Source organism: Petromyzon marinus, chromosome 53 (genome assembly GCF_048934315.1).
Source record: "Petromyzon marinus isolate PM22_M1 ecotype Great Lakes invasive population chromosome 53, UKy_Petmar_22M1.pri1.0, whole genome shotgun sequence".
NCBI classification, from domain to species: Eukaryota; Metazoa; Chordata; class Hyperoartia; order Petromyzontiformes; family Petromyzontidae; genus Petromyzon; species Petromyzon marinus.
The window spans coordinates 2959939-2981345 of record NC_133719.1 but is presented as its reverse complement, the minus strand read 5'-3'; the positions used below and the strand labels follow the sequence as shown (position 1 = coordinate 2981345).

Here is a 21407-nt window from a genome sequence, read left to right as displayed (position 1 = left end):
CACCCACCCACCACCACCCACCCACCCACCACCACCACCCCACGTGGCAAACTGAACCGACCGTGGCGACGGAAGTCGAGTACGCAGCAACGTCTCAGGCGCGGAGAGATCTCCGTGACGGGCCGCAGCTGCTGCTGCTGCTGAGTGGCGTCCTCGCTACGGCTCGACAGGCGCGGACAGAAGCCACCCGCCCCGCCCCCGCCTGCCCCCCCCTGCCCCTGCCCCCCCCTGCCCCTGCCCCCCCCTGCCCCTGCCCCCCCCTGCCCCTGCCCCCCCCTGCCCCTGCCCCCCCCTGCCCCTGCCCCCCCCTGCCCCTGCCCCCCCCTGCCCCTGCCCCCCAGGGTCTCTGTTGACAAGAGGACTTCGCTCGGTAGAGGGGCGGGGGGGTCAGTGACACGGCGCATTCCGTTCACCCGGAGTCGGCCTCGCGATGCCGTCCCTACCCCCTCCCACATCGTGTTGCCGTGCAACAGCAACCACATCTTTATACTGGTAGGAACGAAGTTGTAAACTGAGTGTACCAGCCTGCAATAGATTAATGTGTCCGTCCGTCCCCTTTCAATACTTTAACGAAGTGAAATCTCGTGCTGTTGGGTGTAAAATCAGCAATAGACAGCGCAGAGACTTGTCCTACCAGCCCACCCTGCAGGGACCTGTTATTCTTGGTTCTTTCGGTAAAGTCACGTAGAAGGGAAACAACATAATACAAAAATATTAAACAATGCAATTTGTAAAAAGTGGCGGGGTTTTTTTACATAAAAAACCCGCCACTTTTTTTCAAATTTTCTTGCTGTGCTTTTCACACCTGATGACGATTGCTTGTGTTGCAGTCGAAACGTCGTGAGAATTTTATTGTTTAATATTTTTATTATTGTATTGTTTCCCTTCTACGTGACTTTACCGAAAGAACCAAGAATATGAATCCCTGCAGTCACGAAAGCTTTAAATCAAAAGCAACTACATCATTAGCTGCAGCTACACCATCATGAGCAGCAGCGGCATCAGCAGCTACATCATTATAAGCAGCAACTACATCATTATCAGCGGCAGCTACATCATTATCAGCGGCAGCTGCATCATTATCAGCGGCATCAGGAACGGCATCAGCTCCATCAGCCAGTAGTGGCAGCTCCATCCGCAGTAGCGGCAGCTCCATCATTATCATCAGCAGCTACATGATCCAGAAAACTCGGTGTGTGCAGCACTCGGAGATGGCCGGGGAGTGGGCGACACGATCATCCGAGCGCGTGACGCCGCCGGCAGCGATGTCGTCCGCGAGCTCGGTGTAAATGTCAAGGTTCTTCAGCTCGCCACGAGAGGGCTTCAGCAGAGAGCTCGTCAACTTTTTGCTATGACCCCCCCCCCCCCACCGTTGAAGGACCACGGGCTCATTGGTTTATTGTAGTACGGAGTTAGACTGATGGCCTTAATCCTAGAATCAGAATCAGAAAGGGTTTATTCGCCATGAAAGTTCACACCGACACGGAATTTACTTTGGCAGGATGGTGCATACATTCAACATATAGGAATCTAAAATCTTAAATAAGTTTTAAACAAGTCTTACTATAATAATAAGGGTTAAAAGTCTAACACCAAGGGGCTGAAGTATATAAAATTGAATAAATATCGAATATAAAATACAAATAGGTTAACATAGTTAATATCGGCAAGGTGTTATTATGTAGATAAAATGTTAAAATCAGTGTAAGCCCTTGGCCTTGTTTAACAGGCCAGCAGCAGATGGGAAGAAACTGTTTTTATGGCGTGAGGTTTTGGTCCTGATGGACCGAAGCCTTCTGCCGGAGGGGAGTAGCTGAAACAGAGAGTGTCCAGGGTGGGATTAATCGGCCATAATCTTCCTCGCTCGCCTCATGGTCCTTGTCGTGTGCAGGTCCTCGAGGGTTGGTAGATTGCAGGCAATTACCTTCTCAGCAGTGTGGATGATACGCTGCAGTCTGCTCTTGTCCTTGGCAGTGGCAGCAGCGTACCAGACGGTTATGGAGGAGGTGAGGATGGATTCAATGATCGCTGTATAGAATTGCACTATCATTGTCTTTGGCAGGTTTAATTTCTTCAGCTGCCGTAGAAAGTACATCCTCTGTTGAGCTCTCTTGGTGAGGGAGCTGATGTTCAGTTCCCACTTGAGGTCCTGGGAGAGAATAGTGCCCAGGAAGCGGAAGGACTCTACAATTTTGACTGGGGAGTCTAACAGGGTGATGGGGGTGAGTGGGGCTGTATTCTTCCTGAAGTCCACAACCATCTCAACTGTCTTTAAAGCATTTAGCTCTAAGTTGTTCTGGCTACACCAGGTCACCAGATTTTCAGCTTCCCACCTATAGTCAGACTCATCCCCACCAGAGATCAGCCCAATGAGGGTGGTGTCGTCCGCAAACTTCAAGAGTTTGACGGACAGATGATTGGAGGTGCAGCTGTTGGTATACAGGGAGAAGAGCAGTGGGGAAAGGACGCAGCCCTGAGGAGTTCTGGTGCTGATGGACCTGGAGTCAGAGATTTGTGTTCCCAGCTTAACGCACTGCTTCCTGTCAGACAGGAAGTCTGTGATCCATTTACAGGTGGTGTAGGGCACGTTCAGCTGAAAGAGCTTGTCCTGAAGCAGGGCAGGGATGATGGTGTTGAAGGCAGAGCTGAAGTCCACAAACAGGATCCTGGCGTAGGATGCTGGGGCATCCAGATGCTGTAGGGTGAAGTGGAGGGCCATGTTAACTGCGTCGTCCACAGACCTGTTGGCTCTGTAGGCAAACTGAAGGGGGTCCAAGAGAGGGTTTGTGATGGCTTTGAGGTGTGCCAGGACCAGGCGCTCAAAAGACTTCATTACCACAGATGTAAGGGCGACCGGTCTTTAATCATTTAGTCCTGTTGGCCTTAGCTTTTTGGGCACAGGGATGATGGTGGAGGACTTGAGACAGGCTGGTACATGGCATGTCTCCACGGAGGTGTTAAAGATGTAGGTGAACACCGGAGACAGCTGGTGAGCGCAGTGCCTGAGGGTGGCTGGAGAGACAGAGTCCGGCCCGGCTGCTTTGCGTGGATTCTGCCTCTTGAAAAGTCTATTAACTTCTCCCTCCTGAAAGGAGAGAGTCGTCTCTGTAGTATGGGTGGGGGGTGGGGCCTCTTGGGTGGGAAGGGGTGGTTCAGGACAGTCCAATTGTCTTTCAAATCTACAGTAGAACTCGTTCAGGTCGTTGGCTAGGCAGGAGTCGTTAGTGGTGTGGGGGGCTCTGGGTTTGTAGTTGGTGATCTGCCTGAGCCCTCTCCAGACAGATGCAGCGTCGTCGTTAGTAGAGAACTGGTGTATTAGCCTCTCTCACCGCTTTGCTAAACCTGTTCTTCGACACCTTGAATCTGTCTCTATCCCCACTCCTAAACGCTTCCTCCTTCTCCAACCTTAACCTTCTGAGCTTTGCTGAGAACCAGGGCTTATTGTTGTTAAAGTTCACCCTGGTACGTGTTGGGATACAGCAGTCCTCACAGAAGCTGATGTAGGACGTCACGGCCTCTGTGAGTTCATCCAGACTATTGGTAGCAGTCGTGAACATATCCCAGTCAGTACAGTCTAAGCACGCCCGCAAATCTTCCACAGCCTCACTGGTCCACTGTTTAGATGTCCTCACAGCAGGTTTACAGAGTTTTAGTTTCTGCCTGTATGCAGGAATCAGGTGGACCATGGCGTGGTCAGAGTGTCCTAGTGCTGCTCGGGGGACGGCGTGGTAGGCTCTACTGACTGTAGTGTAGCAGTGATCCAGTTGTCTTGTGGTTGTTTGACTTGCATCCCACTGGGATTTTTGCACACAGGTGTTGGTGTACGGTGCTATTTCAGGAATACTTTGATGTTTTTTTCCTGGATTTTCTGTTTTTCAGTCACACAATCACTTTAAGATGTTTTCTTGTTCATGTTTTTGTTTGTTGCGGTTGCACCCGATTCAAGAGCCGAATGGCTCACAGGGCTATACAAAATAAATGGAACTAAATGGAACGGTACTGCAATGTCCGCTGCGAGTGACGTAGACGGCGCGTAGTATTATCAGTTATGCCCCGCTGCATTAATCAGGGCGGTCACTGGATTCGAACCGTGCACCTCTGCAACAAAACGGTGAACGCGCTGCCGCTGGGCTGTCACCACTCGTGCTCTTAGAGCGTTAATTAGTTAACACAGGGACCCGCAGAATCTGAGACCTATAGACTCAGAAACCTATAGGCTCAGAGAGCTATAAACTCGTCGACCAATAGAGACCTATAGACTCAGACCTATACTCACAAGAGGCATATAGACTTGGCGACGTATAGACTCAAGATAACTATAGACTTGAGCCCTATAGACGGAGGCCTATGGACACAGAGGCCCACAGGCTCGCGATGTGTTCCACCGTTCGCAGGCCGTCTCGTTATTTTATTTTCGAGTGGCGGGGGACGCCAGTGACTGCACGTGCCGTGGTCGGTGCGGATACAACGCGAGGCAGCCACCCACTGCTTGCGAGGCAGGGGGTACTGGCAGTGAGCATCCCCATGGCTGGGTGGTGTTCGTGGAGGGATCCTCGCCGAGCTGCTCGTGAACGTTTTCTTCAACCTCGGCCATTGTCTCTTCTTGGTCCCCGGCGCCAGAGACGGATATTTGTCGCTGGGCACGCCCAGCAGATGCCACACAACACACAAACTCGGGGGGAAAGAGGTGCAGCACACACGAGCCATAGCATACCATAACTCTTTATTACATATTCTTAGTTCTTTCGGTAAAGTCACGTAGAAGGGAAACAGTAAAAATCAAACAATAAAATTCACGACGTTTCGATTTCAACACAAGCAATCAGGGTTTTTAAGAAAAAAAACGCCACTTTTTTCAAATTTTTTTGCTGTGGTTTTCACATCTGATGATGATTGCTGCTTGTGTTGCAATCGAAACGTCTTGAATTTTATTGTTGAATTATTATTTTATTAATTCCCTTCTACGTGACTTTACCGAAATAACCAAGAATATGAATCCCTGCAGTCACGAAAGCTTTAAATCGAAATTTAACTCTTTATTACCTTTACAGGGCTCAACACTTTGAGAAATCCAAAAAGTAGCGACAATATTCCACGCGGTACAGGCCGTGGAGGATGGGGGTGCTCCGAGTGCTGCTGCACCACTGGGCAGGACGTGGAGGCCGTTAGCAGGTCACCGTGAGGGCTGGCGCAGTTTACCTCCAGCTGTGGACACCAACAACACCAGGGTGGCACACCAGGAGCGACACCGCTCCTCACGTCTAAAAGGTTTAAGCGACCGCAAGCGAGCGCTGGAGGTTCGGGGAAAGCCAGCGGTCAAAAAAAACGGGGCAGCGGTGGAGTTTACGGGGGACGGTGGGGGGGAAGGAGATGTCGTAGTAAAAATGTTGTGGGTTGTAAAATATCAATTGTGAAAGCACCCCCCCCACCTCACCTGGGCAGTTCCAGAATCGCTCCAACTCGGCTCTGCCCAGGCTGCGCAATAACTGTAGCTGGGAGCGTTGCGCTTAGCGGCAATGGGCAGCGGGGGAAGGCCTCAGTGCTGTCATTGGAAGCGGCGCTCCCCTCTCACGCGCTTAACATTTTACCAAGCTGGTGCATGCGTGTTGTTTACACATGTACTGGTGGGTGGGCGGAAAGCGGCAGTGCCGCTACGAACACAGTGAACCAAGTTCGATTTCAGCTCACGACCAACACCAGCAGTGACGATTATCTGAACCGGTCCTAGGCCTCCCCTAGGTCGACTCGGCCTCAAGTGAGTACCTGGTGCGGTGTGCAAACATCGCCACTAGGGAGACAAAGGCGACCGGGCGTGGTGTTGGCCACCCACCTCCTCGTGTGCCGTGCCGGCCTTCATAAGTGTCGCTCACTAACAGCAATTGCCCCAACGGTCTGTAAAGGCTATACACGGGGATCTTTGACTTTGTTTATTACAAAAACAAAGATCCCCCGTATAGCCTTTTTTACTTACACACGCAAATAAACTCGAGTACGGCTTCTCCACACCCACAGCTCCCAGGCGACGCTTCCAATTCTAATCTCATTTCACTGCCGAGAGACTCATTCCGTCTCACAGGTGAACTTTACATGGGGACCTTGGACAGAAATAATTCACTTCCATCAAAAACAAAAGATCAATATGGCCCACAAGTAGCCGACCACCGAGCATCAGGACGAAGGAGTGAGTGACATCAACAAGGGCAGTCTCAACGTAAGACAAGGAACCGAAAGCGAGACTATTACATGGATGCCGATGGAATGTTTTGCAGGCGGTAGTTTTGCGAACGGCTTAAGCCACAGACAACTGGCCGGACGGCCGATCGCTCCTATCGGCGGGCAACTGGGTCTGTCGGCGGACTGTGGCCAGAATCAGTTGAGGCCCAGGCGGTACGGATGCTCCTGCTCCTTCCTCTGCGTCTCAAACTGCTTGGCCACCTCGTCCACCTTCTTCTGCAGAAAGACTGCACCCGCACGCATGGTCACACAGTCACACACGCAGTCGCAAACAACACTCACAGGTGTGTATGAGGTGTGCTGGCACGGTGAGTTCTGTGTGTGGCGTGCTGGAATGGTGAGCGAGTGAGGCCTGTATGTGGCGTGCTGGAATGGTGAGCGAGTGAGGTCTGTGTGTGGCGTGCTGGAATGGTGAGCGAGTGAGGCCTGTGTGTGGCGTGCTGGAATGGTGAGTGAGAGGTCTGTGTGTGGCGTGCTGGAATGGTGAGCGAGTGAGGTCTGTGTGTGTGGCGTGCTGGAATGGTGAGCGAGTGAGGTCTGTGTGTGGCGTGCTGGAATGGTGAGCGAGTGAGGCCTGTGTGTGTGGCGTGCTGGAATGGTGAGCGAGCGAGTTCTGTGTGTGGCGTGCTGGAATGGTGAGCGAGTGAGGTCTGTGTGTGTGGCGTGCTGGAATGGTGAGCGAGTGAGACCTGTGTGTGGCGTGCTGGAATGGTGAGCGAGCGAGGCCTGTGTGTGGCGTGCTGGAATGGTGAGCGAGTGAGGCCTGTGTGTGTGGCGTGCTGGAATGGTGAGCGAGCGAGTTCTGTGTGTGGCGTGCTGGAATGGTGAACGAGTGAGGCCTGTGTGTGGCGTGCTGGAATGGTGAGCGAGCGAGTTCTATGTGTGGCGTGCTGGAATGGTGAGCGAGTGAGGTCTGTGTGTGGCGTGCTGGAATGGTGAGCGAGCGAGTTCTGTGTGTGGCGTGCTGGAATGGTGAGCGAGCGAGTTCTGTGTGTGGCGTGCTGGAATGGTGCAGCGAGTGAGGCCTGTGTGTGGCGTGCTGGAATGGTGAGCGAGTGAGGTCTGTGTGTGGCGTGCTGGAATGGTGAGCGAGTGAGGTCTGTGTGTGGCGTGCTGGCACGGTGCAGCGAGTTGTGACCGGTGCCGGGCCCCACCTGTGTTCTGGTCAATCCACTGCAGAGAGTCCATGTGCGCGTTCAGGATCTTGCAGATTTGCTGCAGCTGGAGGCAAGAGAGGGGGAAACCACACGCGGATTTTCGCTCACAATGGAACGGATCCCGAGCAGACGGCGGAACCGACGACGCAGTGAGTTGATGGTCTCAACCCGGTCGCCAATGGCTGCACATAATTTTACATTAAAGTAAAATTACATTAAAGTAAAATTTGATGGGACCTTTTTTTGCCAGCATCAAAGTATGAATAATAAGAATAAGTTTTAGCCTTTATGGAAATAAAACTCGTGTTAAGATGCTCAGACACCCAATGGATACCTTTTGCAATGAATCAAGTCTGCATTAACCACACATACTTGTGGCAAAACATGCAAACAAACGTGTTCTGATAATGGCGTTCTTCTCTGGTCTGACGCTGGTGAAACAAGGCCATGGAGGAGGCTGTCTCTGTTGTAGGCCAATCAGTTTCAAAGACAATGCATAGATAATTATCAGAGCATGTTTGTTTGCATGTTCACCACAAGTACGTGTGGGTGATGCAGACTTGATTCCTTGCAAAAGGTATATATTGAGTTTCTGAGCATCTTAACACCTCCTGTCCTATTGCCAGAAAGGGTTAAACCTATTCTTATTTTTCACACAGTAAAATTTGGTTCCCCACCTAATTTTGGCCAAACTTCCACGGCACTTCCAGCAGCAGAGCGACTTGTGGGGAAATGCCATCCTCGACTCTACTTCATGGCGAGCGGAAAACGGAACGCCTGCACTCCGCACATCCACCGCCTCTCGTGACAGACGCCCCCACGAAGCCTGCCGACCGAGGCTCCCGTTCGCCATGGGTTAAGCGAACGGCTCGACCGCGCAGGGGCCTGCAGCGGGAACGCTGGGGGGGGGGGTGACTCACGGGGTCGGTGGAGTTGTGCGAGCTGCTCGAGGTGTTGATGTGCTCGATGATCTCCTTGAGGTCCTGGGCCATCCTCTTGAGCTGCGCGTCGATGTTCTCGGCCAACTTGTACCTGCGCACATCGGCACGGGCGACGGGGTCACGGGGTCGCAGCGATAGCTGACAATGCGTCGACGTGGCTGGGTCACGGGGTCGCACCGCTCACCAACAGCTGCACAACGCATCGGCACGTGGGCTTCACGGGGCTTCTGATGCCGTCCACCAACCTTGACCGTGGTGTTTAACCCCGTGGGGTCAGTGCGGACGTGCTTACGTGTGCAGGCTCAGTGTGCGTGCTGTCTTTGTGTGTACACGTGCCAGTTCTCCCTTCGCGTGCGTGCGTGCGTGCATACGTGTGCTGGCGCTCCTCGTCCGCGTGCTGCATGTAGATCGTCCCCGTTTGCTCCTTCACCGAGTCCTCAAGTGGCACCAGCAGATCCTCAAGCTCGCGCTGCTGGGACAGGATGAAGTCCAGCTCTTGGTCCAGCCTGGGGGGGGGGAGGTGGGGGCACAGAGAAGGTTCGTGCACGCTCACGACGTTACCACGGCACGACGTCGCTCGCGGAGATGTAAGGCGCGCACAGTTGGCTACCTACGGTGTAAAAGTTAAACATACAGAAGTCAATGATTAGCCGTATAGCCTTCAACAGACTGTTGGGGTAACTGCTGTTCGTGAGCACCTATGGTCAGCAAGGCACAGAGGTGGGTTGCTAGCACCACGCCCATCTGCCTTTGTCTCACCAATGCTGTTTATACACTGCACCAGGTACTCATTTCAGGCCGAGCCGACCTAGGAGAGGTCTATAACCAGTTCAGATATTGAACTTGGGTCGATGAGTTCGTAGTGTAGTGCACTAACCACTGCACTATGGTTCCCTAAGATACATGAAGACAAAGTTCCCCCATATAGCTTTCGTGTTTGAGGCTGTACGGGGGGGATCTTTGTCTTCAATATATCTTTGGGAACTGTAGTGGACACACCCTGTGTGGTCAACTAACCCCTGCAACCCAGGCGCTGGTGGCCTTCCGACCCCATAAGTGTGGAGGCAGCAAGAGTTTGTGGATCACACACACTCTCACTCATGAAACTTCCTCCTTACTCGTGGGTTCACCAATTTCCTCCCACATGAATAAACAACCCATTAATGGAGTTGGCAAAACATGGCAATATCGGACCACAGAGCTTAGGCAATTGCTGGTGCTTGTTCTTTGGTTTTCCACGCCTGCGCGCGAGACGAAATCGACAGCGTTTTGAGAAGCAATCTGCGTCAACGGCGCTGCGTGCGGATAAACAGAACAAGACCCGCACGGCCAGGGGAGGCACTCAGCCAGTGGCAGCAGGGCCGCGCAGGTGCAAAAGCAGCGCTCACCTCTTCTGATCCAGCTTCACTTTCTCCACATCCTTGTGCAGAGACGTGATCTACACAGAACCCAGGCAGCACGAGACGCGATGTGAATTCAACTCCATATTCCACCATGGGCATCACGCACAGAGTCTCTGCGCGAGCCCGCGGCCCTCAGCGCGAGTCACGGTCGCGCGCCGGAGCCGCCCAGTAGACCCCCCCCCCCCCCCCCGCTGCACCGTCCCTGCGGCGCCGCGGGCCGCCACGAGCGGCGCTCACCATGTCCCCGTTCTCGATGAGCGTGCGGTCCCACGCGTTGACCTGCGTCGCCTGGTGCAGGAAATGCTTCTCCTGTTCCTCCAGTTCCGAGCCCCACTTGTTCAGCAGCTCCTCCAGTTGCCCGAACGATAGCGAGGGTGCCGCACTGCGGGGGAGGGTGGCAGGCGGTGCGGTGAGATGTGGCGCTACGGCGCCACCGCGCAGATTCACACGGAGACGTAGGCTCACACAGGCCCCCGCAGACTCGCACAGAGACCCGCCGATTCACACAGAGACACGTACGTTCGCACGGAGACGTATAAATCGCGTAGAATTACGTAGACCGGAGTCTTTCGACTGTGGACCTGGCCACCCCCCCTCCACACTGTTGAGGACGGTCCCTTAGCACGGCTGCACAGTGGAGCGACAAGGCCGTGTGGGCTGGATGAAGCGGCGACGGTGGAGCGGCTGGGTTACCCCGGACTCCGCGGCTCCGCACGGCGCGAGCGATTCCCCGCACGCATCAGGAGGTCGCACCTCTCGCGCTCCTCGCGGGGCGGGTGCCGTTACCTGGTGGCGGTGGTGCTGACCGGCGCCACACTGGCGGAGCTTGCGGCCGGGGCGGCCGAGACGATGGCGGCGGCGCTGGTGGCGGTGGCGGCAGCGGGCGGTTTAAATCCGGCGAAGGACGCCAGCCCGGCGCCTGCCGCGCCCGCCACTGTCGAGAATAACAACCGAGAAACGCCACGCGTTAAACGTCGTGCACGCCTAGGCACGCCTCGCCGCGATCGGCAGTCGCTGTGCCGTCCGAGAGATCGTCCCACAGGCAACTCCTCCGTAATCCGGAATGATCAGGGGGGAAAGGATGGCAAGGATAACACAAAAACACGGATAATACGAAACTTCGGCGAATGTCCGTTTGACCGCTCTGTAGCAGGGTGGGTGAGATGGTGCTGCCCCTCTACCGTGTGGACCAGAGGTCACTTGAAGATCTCAGGTGTAGTTCTATGATATCCGCTTTCACGGGGCACTTTCTAACGTGCAGGGTTGCACCGCTCTGTGAGATATGTGAACAGATTCTCCATCTCGTGATGTGGTAGCACAACTGGGATAAAACTGGGGAACGAAGACAAACGAGGGACAACCGGTGCCAAGATTTCTCTCGTCCCTGATAACAGAACTTCACACCAGCCGGTGGTGGCGCACACCTGCAATCCAGCACTGTGGAGGCCAGGCTTGGTGGATCACACAAATGTGAGGGTGTTGAGGAGGTGCCATCGACAGTAGAGCAAGTGGACTAAATCAGCATGTTTCCCCCATGTGCAAGGCGTGGATTATTTCTGGGTGCTCTCGTTTCCTCCCACTTGTCATAACAAACACTCATGAAACCGGTTGAATACGTTAAAATAAATACCCAATGCAGGAACCTCCTAAAAACCGAGCCATCTGACTCGGTATGGCTTCCAGGTTCAATTAAACTATTACTTTTAAATAATCATCTTCACTCGAGTCACCATGGCTCCAGGTTGCATCCGCGCCTTCAACCTTCGTTACGAAAGCGTTCATCCGGACGGGTGCCCCGCGCAGGCCCCACCTTCTTTGGTTCTTTCGGTAAAGTCACGTAGAATGAAACTAAAATAATAAGTAAATAAAATATCGCAATTAATTTATTATTTTATTCTCATTCTACGTGGTGACTTTACCGAAAGAACCAAAGAAGATGAATCCTTGCAGTCACGAAAGCTTTAAATCGAAATTTCGGCCCCACCTTGCTGTGCGGTCGTGCAGGAGGCGGGCGCCGTGCCAAAGCCGAAGGAGGAGGACGACGTTGCGGTGCTGGCGGCTGAGGTGGCGCTGGGGGCCACGACGGCAGCAGCGGCGCCGGCCAGGGAAAATCCTCTGGTCGTCCCTGCGAGCGACAGCCAGGCCGGTAAGGCACGCTCGCGGCCCGAGCGCGGACGTACTTGCCCGCGGCATTACTCCGGAGGCTACCGTTATAGCATCGCCGAAGAATAACAACGTCAACTTGCGACGCTGCGCCGCCAGCCAAGCATCCGCTCGCTCTCGTAGAGACAGAGAGCGACTCGGAAGTGCGGTCAACCACAGACAAGCGGGATCTTCCGCCACACGGTGAGCCGGCGACGACAATTGCCCCGGCTCTGCAATCCTCTGTATATTAAGGTGTTGTCAGCCAGGTAATGCGTGCGTACATGTGGGAAGAAACCGCGGCACCTGACGAACACTCTTATGCATTGCACGTGACGTCAATACCCCTGACGTCATCATTTCGGAGCAATCCAAAACTAAGGTGTTTTTTTTCAGATGATACTTTCGTATCTAGGCCAGATTTTCGGATCGGCGCGGACGATTCCCGCGACCCGGCGGTGACGCCTTCCACGGCCGGTCCCGACGTCGTGTCACGTGGTCCGAGCGCTAGGTTTTGTTTACGGCCACACGCGGCACATGCCTCCTGCTGCTGCTGCTGCCGCCGCCGCCCAGTGGCAACATCCGGACAAGGCAACTACTGCGCATACAGGGAGCAGTCATGCCCCATTGTTACTAAAAGAGTCCAAGTGACCAGGTTGACCTAATTAATTAAGAGAGTCCGGCTGCAGGATGACGCACGGTTGGGAAAGGCATGGCTGAGAGAGCACTCAAGGGGCCCGAGCAATGGACCACCAACAATGCAGCCGACCACTTTTATTATTTTTACGCTCGTTTACCCGGGGAAGCCTCACCGAGCCTCCAGACTCTTTCAGGATTGCCGTGTTTCTAATCAAGTAATTTTTCAACATTGACTAATTTTATCGTGACGCCGGGCACGCAATGGCCTACTCTTCTTCGCATTACTTAATGGGATCCTGAACGTCCACCGTGAAACGCAAGGTTCATAATTTTACGGTTAACACACCCACGGCATTAATCAGGACAGCCTGCCGGATTACAACCGCGAGCTTCTCCGACGGGCCCGCGAGCGCACTTTCGCTGGGTCACGCGGCCGTCCCAGTTGATCAATAGAGTAATCGTCCCATCGGCTATAACCGCCCCGGCTCTACCTCCTTGGTTCACGGGGATCCCACCACCCTCACCGCCGAGTGAAGTCGGTGCGGTGGTCGTCTCGGTCTTGGCCAGGCCCAAGCCGAGCGAGAATCCGGCCGAGGGGGCAGCCGTGGCTAGTTGGGGGGCTCCCTGCGCAAACCCGGCAGCGGCGGACGTGAGCGGGGTCCCGCCCAGGCTCAGTCCGCCACTCAGACCCATGCCCGTACCTGGAGAGAGAGAGCAACAAAATAGACAAAAGATCACCCGTGTGGCCTACGCAGGCGGTCGAGGCAAGAGCTGCGAGTGAGCACTGATTGAGGCTGGCACAGCGCACGACGGGGCGGCGTGGCCAGAATCACGCTTGGCCGTCATACCTCGCCGGCGCTAACGTTCACACGACACACCCAGTACTTATTTATGGCCAAGTCGACCTAGGGGAGGCCCAGAACCGGTTCTCAAAATCACCACTGCAGCACCACTCTGCAACGACTCAATGGGAACGGGTACAGCCTCTTTGTCAATCCACAATTGGAAGATGGCCTCCCCACGACGAGCAGGTCGTGAGGGTTATTTGACCGTACTTCACCGTGCCAATTTGTGAAGACGGGTCCGAGCGTAGACGCGGAAGCACAGAAGTACAGCGCAACAACGCATCTTGCCACATTGCCACCTGGCGCTCACCACACGGCACCCGCGACGCGGGGTGGTCCAGTTCGACTACCCGAGCACGACGCGGGGAAATATTCGCCGAGCTCGGCACATTCCGGGCGGCCGCCGGCCCAGTCTTACCTTGTGCGCCGCCTAGGGGCTTCTGTCCGAAGGACACGGCGGTGGCCTGGCCGGTGGACTGGGCCATCGTGCTGGTGGGTGCCGAGACCCCTCCCAGGGTCAGGCCTGCGTGGGCGGCAGTGGCGGCGAGCAGAGATTGCGTCAAGAAACATCGCGGCGACAACACGGAACCCACAAACATCGGCTCGACAAGGACGGTGCCGTAAATGTAAATTAGAATCTAGCGTTTTATTGCCGCTCTAAGAGAAATCCTGGTTGTTATAGTGAAGCCGCCCCACCCATAACCCGGACTGTCCCCGGCCACCACTGCTGCTGCGCATGCGCACTCCCCCCCCCCCAACTTCCACAATTAAAACTAGCCCAGCACTGTGTAGGGGGTCAGGGGCGGTGCCTAAACAGAAAGAGGAGGGGCCCCAAAGAAGGGGCGTGTCCTACAAAAGGAGAGGCGCAGAGCCGAAAGAAAGAGACGACGGGGGCATAATCAGGAAGGGCTGGGGCCCAAGGAAGGAGTCAGGGCCTAAAGAAGGGTCGGGCCTACAGAGGTTGTTCTCCCCTGTTGATTTAAGGTAACGGAAGCATCGATTCAAATAATGCAAGCACGCAGCCGCCAAACCTTCAGTGCCGTAGACGCGGCCAAAATCAAACTCCGTGTAATCGCTTACTAAAATATCCGCACGACCGAGCTCCACCGTCACCGGACTGCGGTGCCAGTGGCCGAAGTTCCCCTCACCAGTCGAGGTGGCGGCGCCAAAGCTGAACGGCAGCTTGGCGGCGGAGGCCCCTGCTCCTGGCCCCCCAAGAGAGCTGGCGCCCGTCAGCCCTCCTCCCAGCATCAGGCCTTGCGTGGTGGTGGTGGTGGGCGTACTGCACAACAGCGCACACACAGTGTTATAACCTCATACACACTACAACAAAGATGTAGGTCCCCCACATAGCCTTCAACAGGCTGAGTATGACAGCAATTACAACTAGCATCATCAGGCGGACAGCCAGATTGTAAATGTTGTGGATTTTCTCTCCAACACACCGGTGTGCTGTACTAGTAACGAATCGGCACGTTCTGTTTACGTGACAAACCTTACTAATTGGCCGCGTCGGGTTGTGGCGGGTTTAACGACACACTTATATTTACTCGGTCTAACCCAAAAAAAACCTATATTTGGGATATTGGTCGTGAAAGGCTACCTGTTAAACTTTAACAGGCTGTTGCGGGCAAGTACTGTTAGCAAGCACCTATTAAGGCTGGCACAAGATAGAGTGTGTGGCCAACACCAAGCCCGGCCACCATTGTCTCCCCAGTGCTCATGTTTAGACATCGCACCAGGTGCTCATTTAAGGCTGGGGCATACTAGGGCAAGCTCAGGACCAGATAAGATATTCGATGTTGACCGTGAGAGGGTCCACTGGTTTTGTAGTGCACTGCACTAACCACTGCTACCCATACGCACGACATACACTATACTACACACACACACTAGGCATGGCAAAGACACAATCACAGGTACTTACCACACTGTTTAGAAACCGCATCCACATACACCCTGCTACTGCGCACACCACATTTAGTTTTATTGAAACAAAGACAAATATGCCCGTGTGGCATAGACAGACTTGCGGAAATTGCTGTTAGCAAGCACCTATTAAAGCTGACACGGCGCATCTACGACGGGATGGTGTGACCAGTAGCACACCTGGCTCCCGAGTTAAGATGTCTACACACTGCGCCAGGTATTCCTTTCACGCCGAGTCGACCTAGGGGAAGCTATGGATGGGAATATTTGGTACCGATGTTGCCTGTAGCCTGGAACTGAACCTATGTTTCCAGGTTCGTAGTGCGGTGCGAGAACCACTGCACTTACCGCTCCCGTCACAGACACGCAGGTACACGCACACTTGTACTACACACAAACACACTGCTCTCATAGACTCTCTCACCCACACAAAGGCCACGCGTCGCGCTCGCCGCGTCTGCACCTGAATGAGAAGGCGCCCGTCGCTCCACCGCTGAACCCGAAGCTCGCCGTCGGGGCGCTGCTGGCCGGGGTGGCCGCACCGCTTGCCCCAAACGCAAACCCCCCTGGCGCGGCCATCCCCGCCGGTGCTCCTCCAAGCTGGAACCCCGTGGCGGCGGTGGGGGCAGCGGCGGGGGCAGCTGCGGCAGATACTGAAGGGGCAGCTGCGGCGGTAGAAGGGGCGCCCATGGCCGACTGACCGAACGAGAATCCGGTGTTGGCACCTGTCCCGGCACCGGCGCCGCCAAACGAGAACCCGGACGACGACGCCGCCGGGGCGGCCGCGGTGGCCGGGGCGAAGCTGAAGGCTGAGCCGGTGGCCGGCATTTGCGCCCCCGGCGCCGCCGCAGTTGGGGCACCGGCGCCGCCGAAGGAAAACCCACCGCCGGCACCGCCGGGCTGAGCACCGAAGGAGAAGCCGGTGGCGTTCCCCGTGCCACCAGAGACGAAACTCATGATGGAACGAGAGCTGTGGATAATATACACAGTTGATATTAATTAAATGGCATTCGACACGTGATCATTTATTAACCGGTTTTGAATCTGGGTTTCACCAGAAGCATTCAACAATAACCACCCTGTTGAAAGTTACAGCCGCCACATGGACCACACAGCTATGGACCAAGGCCAAGATACCTGACGCCATCTCTACGGATCAGTCCAAGGCTTTCGACACTGTTGATCACGTGCCGCTCCCGGACAAACTAAACCTCCAAATCAAAACAATGTCTCTACCGCTGGTGCCGATTCACATTCTTCGGAAATCTGCCAAGGGGTCTACTGGGGTTACTTGTTCTGGCCTCCCATGAATGACAACCTCTAGAAGGGGGCTGCCCTGGTAATGTAATGGTGAGCAGCCCCACTGGACTTGGAATCCAGAGGATGCAGGGCTTGATTCCATCTCCCGGCTCGACAATTCAAACAGTGGGGAACATTTTTATTAAATGTCCCCATCGCCGCTCCATCCAGGCGAAACGTCACGGTACTGTAATTGTCAATGGTATAGTGTGTTTACTCTCCAACACACAACAACCGGTTAGTGCTTAACTAGTAATTAATTGCCACGTTTTGTTTACGTGACAAACCTTACTAATTGGCTGTGTCGGGTGGAGGCGGGTTTAACGACATTTAGATTTAAGCGATCTAACCCAAACAAAAAACGTATATTATGGATATTGGTCATGAAAGTCATACTACTACTACGTGTTAAATTGGTACACCACAGTCAATAGGCACGTCACGTGTGCCTGGGGTAAAGTGTGGGTACTGCCACCTCTTCCAAGACTACTTGGTCAGCCTGGAAGAGTAGACCAAATATCCACCAGAGTCCTCTCGAGTGGAGGCCTTTCCAACAGAAGTGGCTTGAGTGAGGAAGCAATAGCAGGGCGGCGCCTTTACCCGTTGCGGAATAGCGAATAATCAAGTGCATTCATGAGAGATGCATGTTTGTGTGTACAGTATGTAGAACTTCTTTTGCACCGTGCGTAGCCAACCGTGCGAATCAGAGGTGCGGGGGAAGGGCAACAAATTATGGGCGTCTGTGAGTCTATGAGTCTCTGCGCGAGTCCATGGGTTTCTGCGTAAGTCCACAGGTCTCTGCGTGAGTCCACGGGTCTCTGCGTGAGTCCACGGGTCTGAGTGAGTCCACGGGTCTGTGTGAGTCCACGGGTCTCTGAGTGAGTCTATGGGTTTCTGTGTGAGTCCCCGGGTCTCTGCGCTAGTCCACGGCTCTCTGCGTGAGTCTATGGGTCTCTGTGTGAGTCCCCGGGTCTCTGCGCTAGTCCACGGGTCTCTGTGTGAGCCCACGGGTCTCTGCGTGAGTCCACGGGTCTCTGTGTGAGCCCACGGGTCTCTGTGTGAGTCCCCGGGTCTCTGCGTGAGTCCACGGGTCTCTGCGCTAGTCCACGGCTCTCTGCGTGAGTCTATGGGTCTCTGCTTGAGTCTACGGGTCTCTGCGTGAGTCTGCGGGTCTCTAAGCGAGTCCACGGGTCTCTGCGTGAGTCCCCGGGTCTCTGTGTGAGTCCCCGGGTCTCTGCTTGAGTCCACGGGTCTCTGCGCTAGTCCACGGCTCTCTGCGTGAGTCTACGGGTCTCTGTGTGAGTCCCCGGGTCTCTGCTTGAGTCCACGGGTCTCTGTGTGAGTCCACGGGTCTCTGTGTGAGTCTACGGGTCTCTGCGCTAGTCCACGGCTCTCTGCGTGAGTCTACGGGTCTCTGTGTGAGTCCCCGGGTCTCTGCTTGAGTCCACGGGTCTCTGCGCTAGTCCACGGCTCTCTGCGTGAGTCTACGGGTCTCTGTGTGAGTCCCCGGGTCTCTGCGTGAGTCCACGGGTCTCTGCTTGAGTCCACGGGTCTCTGCGTGAGTCCACGGGTCTCTGCGTGAGTCCACGGGTCTCTGCGTGAGTCCACTGGGCTCTGCTTGAGTCTACGGGTCTCTGCGTGAGTCTGCGGGTCTCTAAGCGAGCCCACGGGTCTCTGCGTGAGTCCACGGATCTCTGCGTGAGTCCACGGGTCTCTGCGTGAGTCCACGGGTCTCTGCGTGAGTCCACGGGTCTCTGCCTCAGTCCATGGGTCTCTGCGTGAGTCCACAGGTCTCTGCGCGAGTCCGCGGGACTCTGCGTGAGTCCATGGGTCTCTGTGTGAGTCTGTGTGTAGTATGTAGAACTTCTTTCGCACCGTACGTAGCCAACCGTGTTAATTGGATGTGCGGTGGGGAGGACAACTAAACACAGTTCTAAATAAATTAGTTTTCAAGCCGCCTGGGTGAGTGTTGTATAGTGAGAGTTTAATCCGGCCTGGGTGAGAGGGACGGGGAGGGTGTTGTAGAGTGAGAGTTTAATCCGGCCTGGGTGAGAGAGACGGGGAGAGTGTTGGAGCGAGTCGGCAGAGTTGTCCCTGCCTGAGTGAGAGAGACGGGGAGAGTGTTGGAGCGAGTCGGCAGAGTTGTCCTCGCCTGGGTGAGAGAGACGGGGAGAGTGTCGGAGTCGGCAGAGTTGTCCTCGCCTGGGTGAGAGAGACGGGGAGAGTGTTGGAGCGAGTCGGCAGAGTTGTACCGGCCTGGGTGAGAGAGACGGGGAGAGTGTCGGAGTCGGCAGAGTTGTACCGGCCTGGGTGAGAGAGACGGGGAGAGTGTTGGAGCAAGTCGGCAGAGTTGTCCTCGCCTGGGTGAGAGAGACGGGGAGAGTGTCGGAGTCGGCAGAGTTGTACCGGCCTGGGTGAGAGAGACGGGGAGAGTGTTGGAGCGAGTCGGCAGAGTTGTACCGGCCTGGGTGAGAGAGACGGGGAGAGTGTCGGAGTCGGCAGAGTTGTCCCTGCCTGGGTGAGAGAGACGCGGAGAGTGTCGGAGCGAGTCGGCAGAGTTGTACCGGCCTGGGTGAGAGAGACGGGGAGAGTGTTGGAGCGAGTCGGCAGAGTTGTCCCTGCCTGGGTGAGGGAGACGGGGAGAGTGTTGGAGCGAGTCGGCAGAGTTGTACCGGCCTGGGTGAGAGAGACGGGGAGAGTGTTGGAGCAAGTCGGCAGAGTTGTCCTCGCCTGGGTGAGAGAGACGGGGAGAGTGTCGGAGTCGGCAGAGTTGTACCGGCCTGGGTGAGAGAGACGGGGAGAGTGTTGGAGCAAGTCGGCAGAGTTGTACCGGCCTGGGTGAGAGAGACGGGGAGAGTGTCGGAGTCGGCAGAGTTGTCCTCGCCTGGGTGAGAGAGACGGGGAGAGTGTCGGAGCGAGTCGGCAGAGTTGTACCGGCCTGGGTGAGAGAGACGGGGAGAGTGTCGGAGCGAGTTGTGCTGTACTCCGCACCTCTCTCTATGGCGTTCTCTCCTCGGGCCTTCACCACGCGATGCCGCCAAATCCACGCGCCCCCAACTCCCGATTCGCGCCACAAGATTCGCGCGTACAATATCACCGCCGCCCCCCGGCACCCCCCGGCACCCGTCACCTGATTCCCAGCTCCCTCATTCGCCATTCAAGGGAACGCGCCTCAAATTTGGACTTAAAACTTTCGTGACTACAGGAATTAATGTTCGTTTGTTTCTTTCGGTAAAGTCACGTAGATAGAAATTTTTAATAAAAAAAATACACTAATGTAGACTGTAGCCTGGTTCTAAATCGGAGTGTACTGGCAGTCTATGGGGCCGTCCATAAATGACGTCACGCGATTTTGGACGAGTTTTGACCCCTCCCCTAGTCACAGGGCGTCACAAAGAGTCAGACCCCCCCTCCCCTCAAATATGACGTCACAAAACCTCTGCCCCCCCAATACCATATTTCCATTTTGTAAATAAAACATGCTTCAAATCGCTTTAAACTATTGTCATTGTAGTGCGTATTTAATGTGGTGCTGCACTCTGATGTTGTAGGAGAAAACATTTATTAAAAAGTATATTTAATTAAGTAGAACGTGTTCTCTATATTTATTTAAAGTTGCGCATTTTTACGTGACGTCACATTTCTCACCCCCCCCTCGTCACACAGCGTCACAAATGTCTGACCCCCCCCCCCCAGGTGCGTGACGTCATTTATGGACGGTCCCTTTGTTCCTTTCTGGGTTCTTAGGTCGTCAACCCGGATCTTTCTGTATTGTCTCTGTCCTCCTCGTTCGCCTCGAGGCATTGTGAAAGTGTGAAAGGCGTCTTAGTAAGCGCGCACTTTGAACCACGCGTTCCTCTTCACGTGCATTCCCCAGCACGCACTTTTCAGCGTTCGTTCCATTGTCTCTACCACTGCCCTCCATTCTTCTGATCCACGTCAGTGCAGATTGTACGCACCGATTAACCTTTCCTCTTGAACACATTGCAACGTGGATTTTTTTTGTTTTACGTTTTCCAAAATCGTTTCCCCAGTGGCAAGTGCACCCTGAAGCGTACACCAGACAGTCTCGTCCCCTTCACCTGATGAAGGCCGCTCGTGTTGTGGCCGAAACGTCGTGAGAATATTGTGTTATTTTATTTTATCAATTTATTATTTTATTCTCATTCTACGTGACTTTACCGAAAGAACCAAAGAAGAGGTGTCAGCCTGTTGAGTGTGGTGTACGGTTGACTCGCTATGAACTCCAGGTTTTGTGCGGTGGCCCGGATATGGGATTACTGCGGCTTCTCCCATTTCCCCGCACACGAAGCCAAACTGGAATTGTTTCGTTTCATCCTAACGTCGTGCCAGCAAATTGCATCGTTCATAATCGCCGTGGAACCACGGACAGCAGCCAGGCGGTGTGGGGCCGTCCATAAATGACGTCACGCACCTAGGAGGGGGGGATGACGTCAGACATTTGTGACGATGTGTGACGAGGGGGGGGGTTGAGAAATGTGACGTCACATCAATATGCGCAACTTTAAATAAATATAGACAACACGTTCTACGTAATTAAATATACTTTTTAATAAATGTTTTCTCCTTCAACATCAGAGTGCAGCGCCACATTAAATACGCACTACAATGACAATATTTTAAAGCGATTTGAAGCATGTTTTATTTTCAAAATGTAAATATGGTTTTGGGGGGTGGGGCAGAGCTTTGTGACGTCATATTTTAGGGGGGTCTGACTTTTTGTGACGTCATTTATGGACGGCCCTTAAGCCGGTGGCCAGCAGTTGCCTAAAGCTCTGTAGCCCTCTATATATTAAG

General features: G+C 54.5%; 1 protein-coding gene across 11 annotated transcripts; it reads right to left on the bottom strand.

Moving 5' to 3' along the window:
• Positions 1-5021: 5021 nt before the first annotated feature.
• Positions 5022-19761, bottom strand: NUP62 (nucleoporin 62). 11 transcript variants are annotated; one of them, XM_076051903.1, is made up of 14 exons: positions 19581-19761; positions 19154-19319; positions 15754-16260; positions 14510-14643; positions 13780-13884; positions 13041-13217; positions 11720-11860; positions 10522-10669; positions 9973-10117; positions 9721-9770; positions 8704-8838; positions 8312-8423; positions 7389-7455; positions 5022-6461 (listed from the first exon to the last, which is right to left on the bottom strand). In XM_076051903.1, exons 1-14 carry the CDS (start codon positions 19744-19746, stop codon positions 6370-6372), a joined length of 2145 nt encoding a protein of 714 aa, XP_075908018.1. In that variant the 5' UTR covers positions 19747-19761; the 3' UTR covers positions 5022-6369. The 11 variants fall into 11 exon arrangements, with proteins under 11 accessions (XP_075908018.1, XP_075908019.1, XP_075908022.1 ...); XM_076051904.1 differs by having other exon boundaries at positions 19154-19265; XM_076051907.1 differs by lacking the exon at positions 19154-19319 and having other exon boundaries at positions 19581-19687.
• Between the last annotated feature and the right edge of the window lie 1646 nt (positions 19762-21407).